General features: G+C 34.4%; 1 protein-coding gene across 1 annotated transcript; it reads right to left on the reverse strand.

The window, feature by feature from the left end:
* Positions 1-1,545: 1,545 nt before the first annotated feature.
* LOC120075574 (3'-5' exonuclease eri1-like) lies at positions 1,546-18,441 on the reverse strand. Its single transcript, XM_039029101.1, has 5 exons — positions 18,367-18,441; positions 18,172-18,254; positions 4,255-4,850; positions 2,880-3,055; positions 1,546-2,474 (listed from the first exon to the last, which is right to left on the reverse strand). Exons 2-5 carry the CDS (start codon positions 18,191-18,193, stop codon positions 2,021-2,023), a joined length of 1,248 nt encoding a protein of 415 aa, XP_038885029.1. The 5' UTR covers positions 18,194-18,254; positions 18,367-18,441; the 3' UTR covers positions 1,546-2,020.
* Between the last annotated feature and the right edge of the window lie 1,613 nt (positions 18,442-20,054).

Consider the following 20,054-nt stretch of genomic DNA (forward strand, 5'->3'; position numbering starts at 1 on the left):
TATTCTAATCCAAATTGTAATCTCGTTTACTAGGATTGATAATTAAGTGTATAGTATTTTAGGATTAATTATTAAGTTTATAGCAATATTTTAAAAAATTTGCAAGTATAACAAAATCTAAGAATTGGATCTAAATTTTGCTATATTTACAATGTTTTTGTATTGTGTTATATTTGTTAATACTTTGAGTCTACTTGTTATATTCACAATTGTCCCCTTAACAAATAACACCTAATAACACCTATATTTATCTTTTAAAAAATATAATCTAAATATGGGAGAAAATCATAACTAACTTTTTTGTCATCATCAATCACTTGTGTGTTTGACCCAAGAAGTTGGAAAGTATGAGTTGTGAACTCTACTCCTTATTTTGGTCCAAGTAGTTTGTGGGTCTCACAACTAAAAAAAAATCAATTTTATACCTTATCAACTACTTAAATTGTGGACCCCAGGAGTTCACAATTCTGAACTCTCTAAGCTTCATAATTCCTTCGAACTCACTATTCCACTCATTGTCCCAAATATCCCCTTACAAAATCAACCATTTATATCATATAATCATTAATTTACCAAAGTTCTATTTGATGTCTCTTATAATTATTTTTTAAGAATATAATTATTATTCTAAGAACTATATTTTCTTTTCAACTAATGTGAAGATATAGAGATTTGAAACTACAATCTCAAATAAAGGATTATTATTCTTATTAATGAGAGAATTAGGAAAGCGTATTTTTTTATTCAATCACTTCCCACTATAAATACAAATCTACATGCTAAAACAACATACAACATCAAATCAAAAAACTAGCGACTAACACCGAATATAATTAAACTAACTCTTTATTACCGAATATACTTAAATTTCCCTAGAAACTAGGACTTGAACTAAATCAAAACTACTAAAAATAGACTTGCAGTTTGAACTAGGGTTATACTTATTTTGATTAATTATTATTGTAATTTTAAAATTTTATTGTGCAATACCCTTGCTAATTTACATGGAAAGATAACCAAACACAATATTATTCACATAACCTATGAAAGGAGACATCACTCACGAGCACAATAAAACACGAACATTATTGTTTTTTTTTTTCTTTTTTTGTTTACCGGAAACAACTTTTCACTGGTATATGATTACAAATAAATGTTCAGAGTACAAACCCCAGAATGAAAATATGAAGAAATAATAAAAATAAGAACTTCCAGTTAAATGGAGATCAATCCAGAGAACCATGAATCTTTCAATACCCTCACCTTCCTTGACCCACCCAAAACCCAAAAAAAAAAAACCTAAAACTATGAAGGTCCCCACAAACCATAGAAAAAGCGACACAGCCGAAAATTTAACGTTATTGTTGTCAATACTCTCTCCAACTGAAGTAAAAGAACATGTGAAATCCACCACAAATCCATCATAAGATCATTACTTGAAAAATAAAAGCTACTATCTTTGTTGTAATTAGTAACCTAAACATGCAAGAAAAAGATGTATATATAAATCTAAGAGGCAACTAACATTAGAACCAACTAAGAATATTGGGGGGAATGATATTAGCAATTCTACTGATTGCCATTAGATTACGATTAAAAATAAAAAGAGAAGCAAAGCATACCTATCCAAAAGATTATTCAGATAATTTAGCATGCCTGATTGATCTTTATAAAAGCACCATCCTAACTACCCATAATCTCTCACAACTCACACCCCAATAGGTTCTCCAGTCAATAAGTCAGACTTTACATGTTGGAAGCTCCCAAAAGCTTGCACCACTTTTTTTTTTTCTTTTTTTCTTTTTTAGGAGCATAATTTCACAGTTCAACCACCAACTCATCTAATTCTGTATGACTCAGAAACCTCACCAAGCATCCAAGCACCTTCTACCATGAGACAGAAATCAAACTTCATATCTTTTTTTTTTTTAACTCTTGTTTATTTTATTTTTTTTTCTTTCTTTACATAAATTCATTTAGTGAACGCTTCAATAAGAAGATTCATAAACCATTCCATGCATCAGGGAGAGGCCCACTCGAAGTACTGGCAACGTGCCCCTTTTGTAGCAGTCCAGTTCCCACAGCCAAAGAAGAAACTCCCTTGCTTTGGTCCTGGCTTACGAACCATACCTCTGCTACTTCTGACCCCACAGAAACAGTATGGGAAGTATTGGATAATGGGAACTTGCAGAGGTTTTGGTTTCATCGGCGGTTGCAGAGGGAGTGTTACGGTTTCTGGGAATTGTTTCCATTGCAATGGACAGTCAGTAGTCTGCCACATCAATGAATTGGTGATGGAGAATCTGAAGCCTCTATGCATTAGAAGGGCAAGTAAACGAGCAGTGTTCTTGGCATCATCAAGACCACAATGAGCACGACCTTCCCAAGATAAGCCTGCCATCTCAACAGCTTCCTTTAGATTGCATCGTGCTCCCCCGAAAACCTCACGAAATGGAACTTTTAAGTTGATCCATCTAACAATTGAATCAGAAGAGAGAAGTAAGAACTACATTGCAGTATTAAGAACTACATAGCAGTATTAAATAGAAAGTGATTCTTTTGTAAATACGCCTGTGTTTATCTACAAGTGAAGTTTAGGCGCCAACATGCAGAATTAGACTTGGCTGATTGCTAGGGGGTGAAGGTATCAATTATTAACTGATTGGTTCGTTTTTCTCCGAGATTTTAAGCTCTAAATGTGCAGATACTCCTACCTTGATTATATTACTTACAGCACACAATCGATAGCATTAAAATAAATTTGATCCCTGGATTTTGTGTACTTCTAGTGCACTTCCCAATTTGAGATTGCAAAGGTGATATAATTTTAATTATTATTTGTACGATATGTCGATAGAATTTCTATAAGGATCATTTACCGGTTGAAATATGGAGGCTTCCGAATCTTCTTGAAACGGCATTCCGACTCTAACATGACTCGGCAATCCCAGTTTGACCAAGTTACCACTGCAAAATTTGTATTTTTGATCCCCCTCTTTTCAAGCCATTTATCATGCCTGAGGAGAGCTTCATTGAGAGTAACACCTCTGTCCACCTATAGACACCAATGAGATAAGAAAAAATCAGAATGTGTCCTAAACCAGATAATCAACGAGCAAATATAATTATAAAAGAAACAGAATGAGACTCGCAACACTCCAAAGGTCCAGTTTCATGGAACTAGATATTTCCCTTGGATGTTCCATCCAAGAAAATATTTATGAGAAAACATAGCAATCAATATGGAAGAAAGGGAAATAAAGTCTTGCCATTCCAATATCAAGGGAAAAGCAAAGCACCTTTAAGGGAATCAATATCCACCAACGCCTATTTTCAACAAGCTCCAAGGAGGAAGATTTCATCTTTCTAGATGAAATCGATGACAACGTCCCAAAGGAAACAAGCCAAAAGAAAAAACTAGCATACTTCAGAATACTGATTACTGAACTTTCGAAGCTGGGATACAAGAACTTTTTTAAAAAAAAAAAAAAAAAGGAGAGAAAACGGCACTAAAAAGGGCATTATCAATCCAACAATCACCCCAAAAGTCCCACACCGCTACAATAAATCAGAACATTAGGGAGGAATTGATGTAAGCCCCTAGAAGTAGCTTTCCGTTTGTGTTTCCATATCATAGTTTTAAAATGGAGTAAATTTGAACCAAACGGCCTCTTGAAACATCGGAATGTTGTTTCTGCCTTCTTCTAAATAATTTAATATTACCTTTAAACAACACGTCATGTCAAATACCAAGGAGATCAGGACATGTCAACAATGTAAGAAAACTTTTATAACTTTCATTCACGTGAACATGCTTTTACCCAAAAATATTGTGGTAAAAAATTACTTATTATACTCGGGTCTACTACATTTGTTAATATACTTAGAGCTACTAGGGTGTGTTTTATTTGCCCATCGTCATTTTACTGGTTCTCGCCCACACAATAAGCCCTCAAACTGCTACTGCTAAACTGAACCAACCGAACTATTAGTTGGCAATTGAGTCAACTCAATTTTTAGCCTCCCAAGGATTCAGCAAGATTTCAATTCTACTCAATATCATAGTTGAACCAACCCATGAAGGCCCCTATAATAATGGTAGGCCACGTGGTTGAGTAAGATAAGCCATTACAAGGATCTTATAAGCTTGATAACAGTCAATAACACCACCATGTTTGTTCCATGCCAACAAGATGCAACCTCCAAGCATAATTATTTAATTCGAAGAAACAGCAAGCAAAGCTTTGAACGAACCTGAATTTGCTGAATGCCAGTTAGATCCCTGCAGAAATCACTCAAGTGCTGATTGCAAGTTGGGCGCACATATGTCTGAAAGCAAGCTTCCAGTTGGCCGGTCACACTACTTACAATGACAGATGGGAACTCAATTATCTCCTGTGGATGGGGATTTCTATCTTTATCACACGTTGCTTCAAAGTCTATAACCACAAAATATTGAAACTCTTGCAACCGAACTTCGCAATGGTAATTCTGTTCAAACATTTTGAAAGGGACGTATTGGACGCGGTTCTCCACCGGCAAAGAGTATAATTGACAATCAGAAGTATTCATCTGGCACTGTTGCACCTTTTGAGAGTCAAAATGGAAGGCTGGCCATGATCCAGAATTGTGCTGATAAGCAGGTTTATTGTGAAATTCATTAGGACGTTCAATGAAATTGTTAAGCAATGGGTGGTTTGTTTCAGGAATATCATTGTTGGCACGACAACTGATTTCATCTGTAAGTTCTTGGAAACCATCAGCAGAATTTCCACTATGTTGCAAACTGAATGGCATTCCATTATTCTGGAGGCATTTTATAGAGGCCTCACAGTTCCTCTGCATACTTTCTGAAAACAAAGAAGCAAAAGAAATCACAATGAGATTGAATTTAATATTGTCTTGAGAACATAAAAGGTTAGGCCAGTCAATATGGCTAAAATTATCCAATAAAAATAAAAAAAATAAATATATTTTTTTTAATGGAAACAACTAATTTCAATGAGAAAAAAAAATGAAAGAATACAATGCATACAAAAAACGGGCCCCTCAGAGGAAGGGGCTCCAATTAACAGAAATGTTACCTAAGGAATAGTTACAAAAGGTCTTCAAAATCAAAGCCCAAAAAGAAACACGATATCTCACCAAAGATCAAACCTCACTACGGTCTCCCTCCACACCTCTTAAAACTCTATTGTTCTTTTCACCCCACAAATCCCACAAAAACACGTATATCCAGCAAGCCATAGGAGATATCCCTTCTCCTTAAAAGGCATATGGAGAAAGAACTCCCCGATCATATCCCTAATGTCCTTATGGTGAACACACGAGTAGCCAAACTTCTAAAAGAAAAATAACCACATAGATCTCCTAAACTCGCAACTCCAAAAGAGATGATCTAGGTCTTCCTCCGCCTTCCAACAAAGAATACAACAAAAAGGTTCAACTAATGAGGGTATCTTTCTCAAGAGCCGATATAAAGTGTTCACACGGCAATGTAAACCTTACTAGGTAAAGAACTTAATCTTCTTTGATATCTTAATCCTCCAAAGAGAATCAAACACAAATTCACTACTGGGAATAGGGTTCAATAAAATATGAAAGAGGGATTTACACAAGGACCCTCCAACAGAAGACTCCAAACACGCACATCCCTCCTTACAAGCCTAAAGTTAAACTCCCTAGTGAACAACAAGAGAGAGACAACCTTTGTCATTTTCCCATTGGGCAACAAATGACAGAAACCAAAAGAGAAATAAAAATGAGAAGATCATTGGTGTTTCTTGAGGAAAACAAGAATAGATATCACACTAAATTCAGAAGGTTATGGCTCTATCATCATTGAGAGTGTTGCATAATTTTTTTCATAAACAATAGGAAGAGATGTGTTTAACCTGGCCAACCAAAACATCTTAACGGCCAAGGCATGTCCCATCATCTAAGAGGACGAGTCAAATAAAATGGGCTCCAATCTAGATTAATAAAAATATCTAAAGATGTTAAAAAAAGATTTGTGTGAAGCACTCCATTTTGGAAGGATAAGTACCCGAGAATTCGATCTGGGCCAAGCTGACTGTAGCCAGTGGAAGTCCGGGAAACTCTTGTCGACGCCAATTGCAAGGGAGCTCGTGAATTGTACTCGTTGCCAAACAACACATACCTAACTAGGGGAAACCTTTAAATTCAAGAAAATTGAGAAGAAGCTTGAAGAATCATCCAAGAATGGAATTTTATAAAAGATCTAATGCATTTTGGGATAGAAATTACTATTCGTGTTATGAAGAACGACCAAGAAGGTTCAGAAAATGTTCGAGAAAATTCAAGAATCGGCCCTATAACAATTTTGATGAAGAAACTTATTCAAGAACACCCAATTTGTACATCAATCCCGAAGTATTGGAGGAAATGAAGAAGGGAGCCAAGAAAATCCAACGTTTGTTGGGAGAAATGACTCAAAACATGGAGTAGCTTTTTGAACATTGGCAATAACTTAAAAAAGAAATAATGCAAGAAAATCAAGAATCCATCCAACGGAGTTGTGAAATTGGGCAAAAACGAATGGAAAAAAAATCCATTGCAAAGATGCAGACTAACCGCACAAAAAGAAAATTGAAGAAACTGTCGATAGTAAGGTTAAAAGATCAATGAGATTAACTCTAAGATTGCACAACATGAACCGAATGAGGAGGAACAATCGATTAATAAAATGATGTTGGGGACGTTGAAAGCAAAGGCACGACAGAAGCAGAAGAAAACAATACCCATGGATGTCCCACTTCGAAAAGGTTCGAAACCCTGATTGCAGTCAATCACGAAACAACGTGGAAGATGATATGTTCAAAATTGAAAAAAAATGGGTTTCCAAGTGGAATAGACGACAACATAAAAGAGGTCGAATTGAAAGTTGATGAAGGTTGACTCATGTGAGGAAGAAGGTGAGATTGACCTATCCATTGCACTACACAATTAAAAAGATTTGACTCATTACCCAGTTGACTTGACCCACATGTGTCGCCAAAGCATACCAAAAGAATTACATAATGAATTTGCAATCTTCCATTTTCTGCCCACACCTAAAGATAAACAATTTTCAAATTTTCGATAAGGGTTTCACATTGTCAAAGGATTTATTTTCACTAATCGATTGAGGATCATATTACCGGAAGATTATTGTTGGAGATCTTACAAAGAATTTACAAGGAAAAAATAAATATACCACCTGTTAATTGGATTTGCAGGAAAAAGATAAACATTCCACCTATTAATTGGGCTCAAGAAATTTGGATGTTATTGACATTGGCTATTCAAAGGTGTTTCCTTTTGTGTGGCTTACTTTTTTATTTTTACTTTCGTTTTCGTTTTAAAACTCGAGGAAGAATTTCTTTTGGGAGGGATAGAATATGATGTAATAGGATAGGGATATTTTGGTAAAATCAAGTTAATCTTGGTTAATCCTTGATTAATTACATTTTAGTTACCAAATTAGTTTGTAACCGTTTTTAGTTATCCTTTTAGGATTCTTATAATTCCCTATAAATAGAAAGTCCCCCCCTTATATTGGAGATATATTCTCATTAATAAAAGACTCTTGATCTGATTGTCGGAGATTTTCTCTGCTCTTAGTACTTAGGCTACATCACTTTGTGATAAAATGATTAAATTTACCGTAACACGTCAAGTTGAACTTTTAGATCTAGTAGTGATTTAATATGGTATGAGAATAGAAGATTTTGTGTTTGAAACTATGTAATATCATTTTCTCCCAATTTATGTTGACTTCCATTTGTTAAGCCGTCAAAAAAAATCCTATAGCACATAAGTGAAGGGAATGTTAAAGTAATAATGCAAAAGACTAACCATCATGGGTTGGCCTAGTGGTAAGAATCCATGACACTCAAATGTTCAATCCATGATGGCTACTTAGGAATTAATATCCCACAAGTTTCCTTGACACTCAAATGTTGTAAGGTCAAGCAAGTTGTCCATGAGATTAATCGAGATGCGCGTAAGCTAGCTCAGACACTCACAAGTATTTTTTTAAAAAAAAAAATAGTAATGAAAGAATTAAATTTTTTTGTAACTTATCTACGTAAGTTTTTGTGTCTAGTGATGATTTAACAGCTGTACAAACTTTCAATATTATCAATTGGAATAAAAATTATCAGAGTGCAACCTACCAAAGAAGAAAAGAAGAGATAAAAACAATTAGAATCGCTTGCAACTGGCAACATCAAACTGAAATTGAAATGGTGCCGATTCAGCAACATAAAGACAAGGAAGTCCTAACTCGACAAATTGTTTTCCTCTTCTCAGTTATTCTTTCTTGAATAATGAAAATTCTGACATTAATCATCTAAAAGATCTATATGAGAGAAAAGAATGGTTCTCGTCTAGAAAATCAGAAGCTTCGCTTTATTGTTGCTCAACCACAGCACAAGAAGGTAAAGAAATGTAATTTTGGTCCCTATACTTTGGATTCCATTCCATTTTAGTCTCATGTACTTTAAATTGTCCAAATTTAGTCCTTAAACGGTGAATAAATCTTAAATCTAGTCCTTGTATTTTCAATAAATATAAAATTTAGTCCTTTAAATTAATTTTATTCGAAATGAGTAAAATAATAATTATCATTTTCAAGTAATAAAAGACAAATACGTTTCTAAAATTTATAAAAGGAATACTAATAGAGATTACTTCTAAAAAAGAAACAATAATAAACCAGCAGCAGGGAATATTTTTAAGATTTATTTAAAATATAGGAACTAAAATTGGATATCTGAAAATACAAAGAATGAAACCCAAACTACAGGACTAAAATTATATTTTAGCCTTCATCTTTAAATGCAAAGGAAGGAATTTAAATCAAAAGAAATTCTTGAAAACGGTGGCTGACAATGAGTAAATCAGGAGGACAGGGAAGAAAATACAGGAATAGAGAAAAGGAGACGGAAATTGAATTTGGGGACAATAACGGCATGGAAGGAACAAGAAACATGGAAATTGCCGGATGCCAATAGAGAAAGAGGGTAAATGAGGAAAAACTGAAACCCAAAGGCCAAAGCTATTTGTCTAATAGGATACTGAACATTTTCTTAAAATAATAAAATATTCAAAATGGAAAATCTCAAACCAAGGGTGTTGGAAAAATGCCCTCAAAATTGCACAAACGAGAGGGAGGGAGTTTTTTTCTAAAGATGGAAACTAATTGTATATATGAGAACAAGAAAGCACCCAAAAACCCAGCAATCTATGGAGGTTATAGAAGTACTTGAATTTGGCAAAAATCAAGAAAGTCGTAGCCATACAAGAGATATGAAAGTTCCAATCAGAGAACTCGCGCAACTCAAAAGTTCAAAAACACCAAAGGTCATCCACCTTTCTAATCGGAGCTTCAATGACCATGTTACACCGAAGAATGCCAGCTTTCTTTTTAGTTGAATGTCACAATGGCAAAGCCAAACTTTGCTAATGTGAAGAAAACGTTGCCCGACTTTTTTTTTTTTTTTAAAGGAAACAGAACTTTTCATTGATAGAATGAAAAGAGACTAATGCTCAAATTACAAGGAAACAAAATGTTGCCCGACTTTGCCGGTGGAAAAATGGTTGATATCATCCGTACTCTTATAACAAAATATACCACCAAGGAAAGGCTTTTACGAGGGACCTATTTTTTTTTATTGTTTCTGATGCCTAAGAAAAACATTATCCTCCTTAAGGAACTTTCTCTTCCATAGCCTCTTAGGCAAGTTTGATATTGTAGTAGCTAAAATAATTGCTAATGATTGTGCTTTTAAAAAAATCAGCTGCAATATGAAGCATATTAGTGTTCAGTAAATTTCAACTTTAGACTTGAAAAAGTTGTTTATCGTATTGGTAAATAAATACTAAATTATTGTGTTATAGATATACTTTTGGAAGGGAAATAAAACTTTTCATTGAAAAAATGAAAAGAGACTAATGCTAAAAAAATACATTAACCATCAAGAGATTAGAGAAACTGAGGAAAACAGTTACTAAAAAACAAACTCGTAAAACTATTGAGATACAATGAAAAGAACACCAAAAAAAAACTCTTAAACCCTAACAAACCAACTCTAGAAAAGAAACCCAAAGCTAGAAAACTCATAAACTTTAAAGATAAATCCATCCGAAGACCATCGGGGAAACGAGAAAAGAAATCCTTTAAGACCAAAAGTGAAAGGACCAAACCACAAAGAAAACCAACTTCTAAATCATCACTTTCAAGCTTGCAACTACTAGGAAAAAAAATGCAACTTTTTAAGGGCAAAACAGGAAAATTTAGTCGTAAAACACGAGAGTTCCACAATAATAGTTCTAGTTCTGGACCAAACCACCTAGGCATACTTAACTGAAGGAGAATGAGGTGGAATTAATTTCAGTCTAAAGTGCTATTGTGTTTTAGATATAATAACTAAAATAAAACTAGCATTTTTTTTTATAATTTACAAATTTTTAAAATGTTATATCTTCTTTATCTAGATTAATAGTTAAATATTAATGGAAATAACTTTAATTAAAAAAATCAATATGGTATGATTTAAAAAAGTGGCCACATTCAACATGATAATTGAAATTTATTTAAAAAATGAAATCTGATTCTACAAGAATCTAAAAGCTAGTGGGTAACTGACTTTGAAAACAACTTGAAATGGAAGTGAGTTTTAAAAGTGATTCTAATGGATTTAATTCCTATCTGTTTTACCAACAAAAAAAGGTTAAGATTCTTTAAAAATCACTTTTAACCCTCTCAAAATCAATCCCAAACGCACCATTAGTCAGGTAGTTGGACAGAAGTACAAACTCTCTCACCTTGTTAGATGACTAACCAAAACTGTATAAGATTGCCGAAGAATTCCAAGGAACATCCCTGTTAGCTAACTATGAAGATTAGTCGTAAGGGAAATCCATTCAAAGGTCTCTAATTTGCTAATAACAACCATTTGAGACCCAATACCTCGATACTAATGGTTTTTTTCCCTTTGAACAAAAAAGGACACTTTCCATTGATTTAATGAATTGAAACTATTGCTCAAAGGATACAAACTTCACAAAGGAGTGCGAGAAAAAGCACTAAAGTAAATTTAAATAAACTACTAGAGAGAATTACAAATGATATAGGAAAACATTTTAATTTGAATCAATATCCTGAAGAGAAAAGCCATCAAAGGATTTTGAGAGAACACTAAAGAGATGCATTGAGGTGAGCTGAATCAAACCGAGCAAACCAAGAACTATATCTTTCCTCGAAAATCTGCAAATTTTTCTTCCATCCATATTTATGAAAGTAAAGCCTTGACCGCATTGATCCAAAGCAAATGGAGTGCACGGATGGAGGAGGACCAAAGATGAGCTGAAGAACATTGTCCTTGGCAATTGAACAAAAAACTCCATGCATATTGAAAATTCTAAACAAACTAAATCAACAAGCAAGGGAGAAGCAACAGTCAAAAAATAAACCGGTATACGTGTCTTTTTATAAAATAAGAAATCGTGCTTTTAGGGACAAAAATGAAAGATTATACGAGGGCATAAAAAAAAAATTTTAAAAATAAAGAAGAAGAGGACGAAGAAGAAGGGGAGGAAGAAGAAGAAGAGGACAAAGAAGAAGGGGAAGAAGAAGAAGAAGACTATAGAAAAGGAGTCTAAACTCAAACACTAACTATAGAACAGGATTCCAGTCCAGAAGAAACAAGACTAAGCTCATAATCACAAAAAGGTTCAATGACCGATGCACACAAGGAGGCATTAAACCTAGCCACCTTGATGCCTCCCATGGTTCTTCAAAATCACCCTGGAGGTTCATTAGTTTAGCCACTGCTCTTATTGTTGAATGAATTCAAGGACAGATTTGAAATGGTCCTCATACAGGTTTTTAGTTCGATTCGTAGCTTAATGGGGAATCCATACTACAGCCTTTTCACATTTATATTGTTTGACTACTTGGCCAAATCACTATCGCTTCTATGTAGAATTCTTCTCAAAAGCTTTGGACTTGGGCCTTGTGAGGACTTTAAATGAGTTTGAATTATAGAATGGACTAACCTCCTTTCATCTTCGGTAACTTTGAGAGCTGCAGTTACTCCTTGTATTGATTTTTTGATCCTTTCATGATTCGCTCTTTAATGGAGGATTAGATTCACTCGAAAGGCCAAATACAAACAATCTCTATTTTGTGATTTGGAAGAATGCTTACCCCCCAAAAAGAAAAAAATCAAGACCTTTTTATGAGAAATTAGTCACGGACAGTCAATCGCCTACAACGAAGATAAAAATGCCTTACTTTTCTCTTTCTCCATCCTCGTATGTCATATGTGAATTTGATGTTGAATGTGCACGCCATCTATTTGCATCATGCACCATTTTTCTCACCATTATTGGATTTTCATTTTTTATGCGTTCGACTAGTAATGTCATGCCATTTATACTTTTTTTTTTTTTTTTTTTTTGATAAGAGACAGATTTCATTGATGTATGAAATTTACAAAAAAAGGCAAAATGCCAAAGCCAATGGATTACATAAGACTTCTACAACGGGCCAAAATAGAGGAAAGACTATAAGAGCTATAGAACGATGTACATTTGCACCAAGTCCTAGCAAGAAAGATAACATGATGAAAAAATATATCAAAACTGCTTGCTTTTTCATTGAAGAGGTGGTTGTTCCTTTCCATTCAAATGCTCCACAAAAAGGCCCTAATCAAATGCATCCACATGGATCTTGTGCCATCAGTGAAGGGATGACCCATGAGAGTGTCTGAGAGGAGGGTGATGACATCGTTAGGGAGAGCGGTAGACCATCCAAAGGACTGAGTAATATCCTTCCAAAATCTACTTGCATATTGACAGTTGATAAATAAATGGGAAGGAGTTTCATGAGATGGCTTACAGAAAGCATAGCAATGTGGGGAGAGAACCATATAAGGGAAACGTCGTTGGATTTTGTCACAAGTGTTAATGGTCCGATGACAAACTGCCCGTAGAAAAAACTTGACTTTTTTGGGTAGAAATAGCCCCTCATTAAGAGGGGTATCACTGTCAATGGGGGACGAGATTAAGTCATTTGCAAGAGACTTTATTGTAAACTCCCCTCAATGTTTCAAAAGGCTAAAGGCGGCCTTGAGGTGTTTTCTCATAGAGAGGCAAGGCATAAGCCTCAAGGCGGTATGAGGCGTAAGCCTCATTTTAAATTAAGAAAACATATTTAAATCATAAAACATAAAACCTCATATATTTTTAACATTATAATATTCCTTAAAAGTACATAAGATACCAAAAAAAAAAAAAATCAAGATACAGGAAGAAAAAATCTCAATATTCCACCAATATTTTGTTACTGAAAATCTAAAGCTCATCCCCAATATCATTATCAACGTCACTACTAGAATCTTCCACAAAGTCATCATCATATCAAATAGTTCATTTTCACTTTCATTGTCACTTTGAATATCTACTCATTCCTCTTCATCTAATATCGTGGAAAAGAATGGTAAAACACACTATGAAAAAATTTCAAAAAAAGAAAAAGAAAAAGAAAAACCAAGAGCAAAGAAAGGAAAAAAATATAATAAAGCTCACCACTTGCTGTGTTGCTTAAAAATTTTACAGTTTCACTTGCAACTTTTTTCCATGGCTAATGCAGATTGCAGGTAGCCACTTATAATCAACTTTGTAAATATAACACAAAGAGCCTTCTGACTTTATTCAACCGATTCAACTTCTAATTTTCAATGAATTTTATATGTATTGTTGGACCCACAGTGGTGGCCCACCACCAAATTGAATTAGAAGACATGCAGATTGCTGGCACCGCTTGAAGTTAATTCACTTCAGCATTATCCACCACGTGGGTCAATGGCCCACCAACATTATAAACAAGGCGTACGCCTTAACGCCTCAAAGGCATTCACACAAAGGCTTACACCTCTCTCAACAGAGGCGTAGGCCTCTTTAGATACCTTCAAGACATAAGCCTTAAGGCATCATACTGCAGCCTCGCCTCAAGGCTTACGCCCTGACCGCTTTTTGAAACATTGACTCCCCTTTTGAGTCCAGTTTCCACACCCAACGATCTTTGTGGGCAGTTAATTGAACCCCACTAATGTTGTCCACAAAGGAGATCCAGTCCTCAACCTCGTCATCATTAAAGTTTCTTCTAAAACAGTGTAACCAACCTTGTTGGTTGTTCCATGAGTTCTGTAAGGATGCATTTTTGTTGACTGCCAAGGCATAAAGACGAGGGAATTGTTTAGCAGGAGTAGCCTCACCCAACAAACGGTCGTTCCAAAAAGAAATGTGGGCTCCGTTACCCCTTTGTAAGAAACTCTGTCGTGAATAAGCCTCATATATGTCAAAATAGCCCTCTGACATTATTGGGAAAGGTGCAACTCGGCCAAGCTTTCAACTATGAAAGACCATATTTGGCATCAATAACCTGCCTACATAGGGCATTCTCTTCATGGTAATATATCCATACCCACTTAGCAAGATGAGCACGATTTTTGTCATCCACAGCTTGTGTACAATATGAGATCCTTGCTTCTGTTTTTGTGGGTCATTCGTTTCAAGGTCCCAAGAAGGCCTTGTGGCTCGCGAAACAGGGTGTTTATTTGGGACTCTTTGGTGTGATCGTAATGGACCTATATTTAGGGACACTTCTTCTACCTTAGAGGGTTTCCTCGATTTGACTGTTTGTAATGCTCTTTAATGGTGTAAATGCAAACCCTATTTTTGCAATTATGTTGTTCTTCTTCAATTCCCAATTTGAAATTTTTCATGTACCTCATCTTTTGATGTTTGGAAACTTTAACACCCTGTATTTCATTTATGAATACAATTATTTTTCTCTAGAAAAAAGACCAGCCACCTTCCTATACCTCCTTGCTCGATCTTTCCACGTCTCTAAAGATTCTATTATTTCTCTCCAGTCAAATGAGAAACTATATCAGCTAGCAACGACTTTTCTCGGAATGGAACTTTCCTCATTCATGAATTTCCAACTCCCTCTTCGCAAAGAGACTAATATTCTTACCCTTTAAATTTCCAATGTCAAGACCTCCTTTACTCATGGGAAATGAGATAATCTTCCAATTGACCATATTTTTTTCATTCTCATCAGCACCACCTCTCCACAAGAAGTCTCTAATTTTCACCCATCAACTTAATCTTTTGGGCCGATGATTTACCATGTTAGCATGTATGATGTCATATGTTCAAACCATTGCAATATTATTTTCTCTCAAATTAATATTGAATTCCACTTGTTGGGTCTTCTACAAATTTCAAGCCTACGGTGAAAGGGAGTATTAGAGTATTGATATAATATTAAATTTAACTTTCACCCATTAACTTAAGTTTTTGGGTCAATCAATGATCTAAGAAAATATCTCCAACTTCTCGATAACTTTGATAGGACAATCAAATATGGAAAGGTAGCGTGAAAGAGTTATGTACTTATGACAATATTTCAATCCCAATTAATTCCCCCCTTTAAAATATCAACTAAATATTAAATTTACTGCAATCCACCAATTTAAGTTTTTGAATTGATGGGTGATTTAATACCCTCAACTTGGGAAAATTAATGGTGAGATTGCTTTCTTTCAAGAAACAAAATTCTTCATTGATATAATGAAAAGTGATTAATTCTGAAAGATACAAAGTCTAAAAGGGAGTGAAAAAGATATAAACCGAAAACAAAATCAAGAGGGAGCTATAAAAGCCTCCCAATTCATACGATGTCTTGCAAGAAAAAGTCCAAAAAAGTTCAGAGATAAACCACCACTGTGACGTTACAATTGATGGCATGGGGAAGGAGAATAACTCTAAATCATATAAATTTATAATTCTTTCTGCATAGGAGAAGAAACAGTAAGGTGTGCAGTTAGAGATTAAACTGAGAATGCCCTAAGGTTCAATGACCTATTTTCTCATTGTCATGGTCTCTAGTTTTGCAAGAATAGAACTCAATCTAGTGATCTCCTCATCCTTCAATAATCATCTATAAGTAATCTTTCAAGATATGAAGCATTTCAAAAACTCAAAATCATTTGGGAGAAGAGCTACTTTAAAAAGACATGGTAAGAAAACCATAATGCTGAGCCTTTGCTTCTACCATTACCTGCTTTCATTACTTCCACCAAGCAATTAAACACTTTTTTTTCAGCCATAAGAGACCAATGGATCAGGGTCTTGTAAAAGCTATAAATCTTTCGCCAAGAGAGGATGGTGAAAAAACTTTTCAGTAGTTTTTGTGTATGCCAAATTCAGTGATGGAGTAGCTTCTCAAAGTTTCAAATGGGTGAGCCTCAGAGAAAGTCAAAGGATTCGTAGAGAATTGCAGTTTGACCTTGTTTTTGGAACTATGGAAGAAAGAAACCAGACGGTGTTGGAAGATAAAATGCATACATTTAAGTTCTTTTTTCATTACTGTACAATCTAACTCTTTTTATGGTGTAGCCACAAAACACTCTTGAATCTATGGAAAATTCTGAAAGAACTTACTCTATATCATTTAAGGAACCCTATTGCCTCTACTCTATCAAAATTATCATAGAAAGGTTTGCTTTAGATAGCACGTATGGGCAATTGCTAGTCTTCATGAAAAGTAACAAGACAATTTATGAGTAGAAAGTACGTGACAGAGAATGGGGATAAGAAAAAAATTACTTTTGTTCTTGATATTCTTTGTAAGTCAAAAAGTAAGTCGATATTGGAACTTGGGAATTAATAAGTATGCTGCCCCTTTAGGAGTATGATAGAAAATATGAACTCTATACAACCATTAAAGAAATAGAAATGGCAGAGGACTCATTGATCCACCCAAAAGTGAACAATTAACATGACCCCAGTAAAAGAGCAATGTGAATTTCCAAGGACAATGGTAGTGACAAGTTTTGCCCCATCCCCCTTCACTATGACCCCCTGGCCCCTAAACATATAAATAAAAACTCTGCAACAATCAAGTCCCAAATGATTCTAAAATGAGATCACTGATATTACTTATCCAAAGAGAAATGAGCCTGACGCATTTCAACTTTAATTGATCCAAAGGCTACAACACCTGAAAAGAGGAGAACCAGCACACTTATCCACCCTTCTGTGACCAGAGAGATCTTGACAGTCTCGGAAATATTTTAAAGGAGATGGTGGCAAATGGTACTTCGTACATGTATAATCTATTTTAAACTAGAGTTCAAGGACCCTTCCTTCATTCCCAGTGAATAAAGATTCAAGAAGCTGCTAGAAGTAAGGTGAATGGATGGTCGGGAGACAGCGAGGGGATCATGTTCCTTGAGGTACCTAAGTTTAAAACCTAAGATCCTCGCCATTTCCTATCAAAAGAAAAAAAAAGAAAAAAAAAAGAAAAAAAAAAACCCAAAGATCTTCAGCATTTAACTCAATAATTACTAATTGTTTCATATTAATCCTCTTGAAAATATTACACTGGCGAGAATTAGCTACTTACAAAGTGCCCGTTAGTTAGATGGTTAGAATTACATTCCACACCTCTTTCAACACCGAATATTCAATTCCAAGCTAGTTAATAAAACCTCAGTTCAAATTTTCCTTCTAAGATTCAAAGTACCCAAAAAAAAGACGGAAGAAAAATCCAGATGATCATTCTCTGTTAGCGCAATCCTTAATTAACCTTCTAATTTTCATACTTTAAACGTTAAAGAAGTATTGAAGTAAAAGAGTTCTGAGTGCTGGGTCTTGGTACTTAAACTCTTCGCTGCTTATGAAGTATTGTGCTCACAAAACCCAATCTGGAAATATTTCTGTTACTGTTTCAAACCGTCCCTCTGATCTCAAGACTCCATTACAATAAAGCGACAAGAACTGACGCTAACTCAAAAGGGCAATGCCCATATCAATTCTTCACTTGACTTCTCGATTTCCAATTATAAACTACCCTCAGCTCAAAAAATTAAAAATTAAAAATAACAATAACGCTTTACAGAATTAGAGATTACTAGTACTGGGTATCGCTTAAGACAAAGTCGAACAATCCCCCTTGAACTGGAGGATGAGGAGAAGGGGAATGCGACTAAATCAGCACAAAATTCTACTGGTTGGATCATAAACGAAACTAATACCAGTTGAGATAAAACTTAAAAGAGTTCAAATAACGAGAAAGAAGCAAAGACACACCTTTGCGTTCAAGGGCCATCATGATCTTCAGAGTAATTGAGATCGACCACCAAGTACATCAGATCTACCTCTGAAATTCCCTCCTAAAGAACGCCGATAATAAGAACAAATATACCGAAGAGTTGCCATATATACTCACGCAATAAATGAAAAAAATTAAAGGAAAAATTAACAACAGAGAAGAGAGAGAGAGACCTGGTGTGATCTGGAAGGTGAGCCGGGAGAGAGGAGGGAAGCAGTTTGGAAAAGAAGAAAAACGAAAAAAGTATATATGTACGTGTTTTGACGATGAAATATCGTATAAAAATCAAATTATGGTAAAAAAAAAATTCGAATTCTAGTCACAAAATAAAATCATAAATCAAAATATCAAATGTTTAAACCCGGTTGGGGATAACTACTGTTTTTTTTTACGCTTTTTTTTTAAAAAAAAATTAAAAATAAAAAAATCGATGCATGTTTTTTTATTATTGCGTCCCGATTTATTAATTTTTTATTTTTTATTTGTTTATTTTTAAATATAAAGTTTATAAACTATATTTTCATCTTTATTGTTTTTATTTATAAAATTTGGTTAGAAATTCAATTAATGTAACAAATACCAATCATTAGTTTAATTTCAAAAAAATAAAAATTGAAATGGTGGAGTTTTAATTGCTAATATATATATATATTAGTTGAACTATTTTAGCTTCTGTAGTTCAACAATATGACACTTTTTAGTCAACAATATAGTAGTTTGCATTTTATACAATAAAACCGGTATTTAAGGTCTTGTTTGATCAATTTCAATTTAAATTATTTTTTTCATTTATATTTACTTTTCTGTAATTTTCATAGTGTGGTTTTTACATTTTTCTTGAATAAACATATTTGATTTCTTAATTAAATTCGAAGAAAACAAGTTATTCAAAATTATTTTAAAATTTTTAAATTTGACTTATTTTTTTTGGAAGATATAGGTAAAAATTGGACAATAAACAAACTTCAGAAAACGATAATAAAAAGGGAATTTTTAAAAATAGAAAAATAAAAGAAATTGTTTACACAAAATAGTAAAATTTAATCGTCTTCTCCCTTCTCCATCTTCCCCCTTTTCCTTCTCCTTCTCCTTCTTCTTATTCTTTAGTCCGATCTCGGTCTCTCTCTCTAACCCACCCATTTTCTTCTTTTTCTTCCGTCTGATCTCGGTCTCTCTCTTTAACCCACGCACTCTAACATTCAACGGTCATTTATCTCCCCCCTTCAATCTTTATCTGCTTTCCTCTCCTCCCTCGGCATTGTCATCATTCCCTTTCAATAACAACAAAACACCAAAAACCCATTAAGCCATTATACTCAAAAAAATAGAGTAGCAAGATTTTCATACATTGTCTGATTTCTTTATTTGTCTTCTTTCTTTCGAACATGTTTTATAAAATATTTCTAATTTACAATAATCCATCGAGCTTCTTTTAGTGGATTGAGTCAGAACTGGAGACCCATTGAAGGCTTTTCCCATTGTGGCCCACTTTTGGTTTCTAATTGATCTTTAGAAGGGGGATTTTATTATTGCTCTCATAATTTCTCAATATTTTAATAAAAATTGAAATTTTCTTAGTTACTTGCATCACCCAATTGTTTCTTTGGGACTCTTTTTCCTAAATGTTGTATGAGATTTGTTTGAATGAGATTGTATGGATCGTTGTCAAGCTCTATTTGTGATTTTGATATCAATTTTTTTTTGTTGGGTTTACTAAGGGATGTCTAGTCTTTTTTCAAAGGTCGGTGAGCCGATTTTTCTCTCTCTACCCAATTCACTCTCTCTTCCTCTAACTCTTAGATTCGTGCAATCCAATCCTTATCGCCGCCAGGACTAGTGTTTGTCGGATTTTTGGTCGTTG

This window comes from Benincasa hispida, chromosome 4, assembly GCF_009727055.1.
Source record: "Benincasa hispida cultivar B227 chromosome 4, ASM972705v1, whole genome shotgun sequence".
Taxonomy (NCBI): domain Eukaryota; kingdom Viridiplantae; phylum Streptophyta; class Magnoliopsida; order Cucurbitales; family Cucurbitaceae; genus Benincasa; species Benincasa hispida.

Coding starts and splice junctions, on each gene's coding strand:
- LOC120075574 (XM_039029101.1), bottom strand. CDS start 18,193: ATGATGGCCCTTGAACGCAAAG. Junction 3,056..4,254: donor CTGGCATTCAGCAAATTCAG/GTTCGTTCAAAG, acceptor TGGTGTCTATAG/GTGGACAGAGGTGTTACTCT. Junction 2,475..2,879: donor AAGCCTCCATATTTCAACCG/GTAAATGATCCT, acceptor TTCAATTGTTAG/ATGGATCAACTTAAAAGTTC.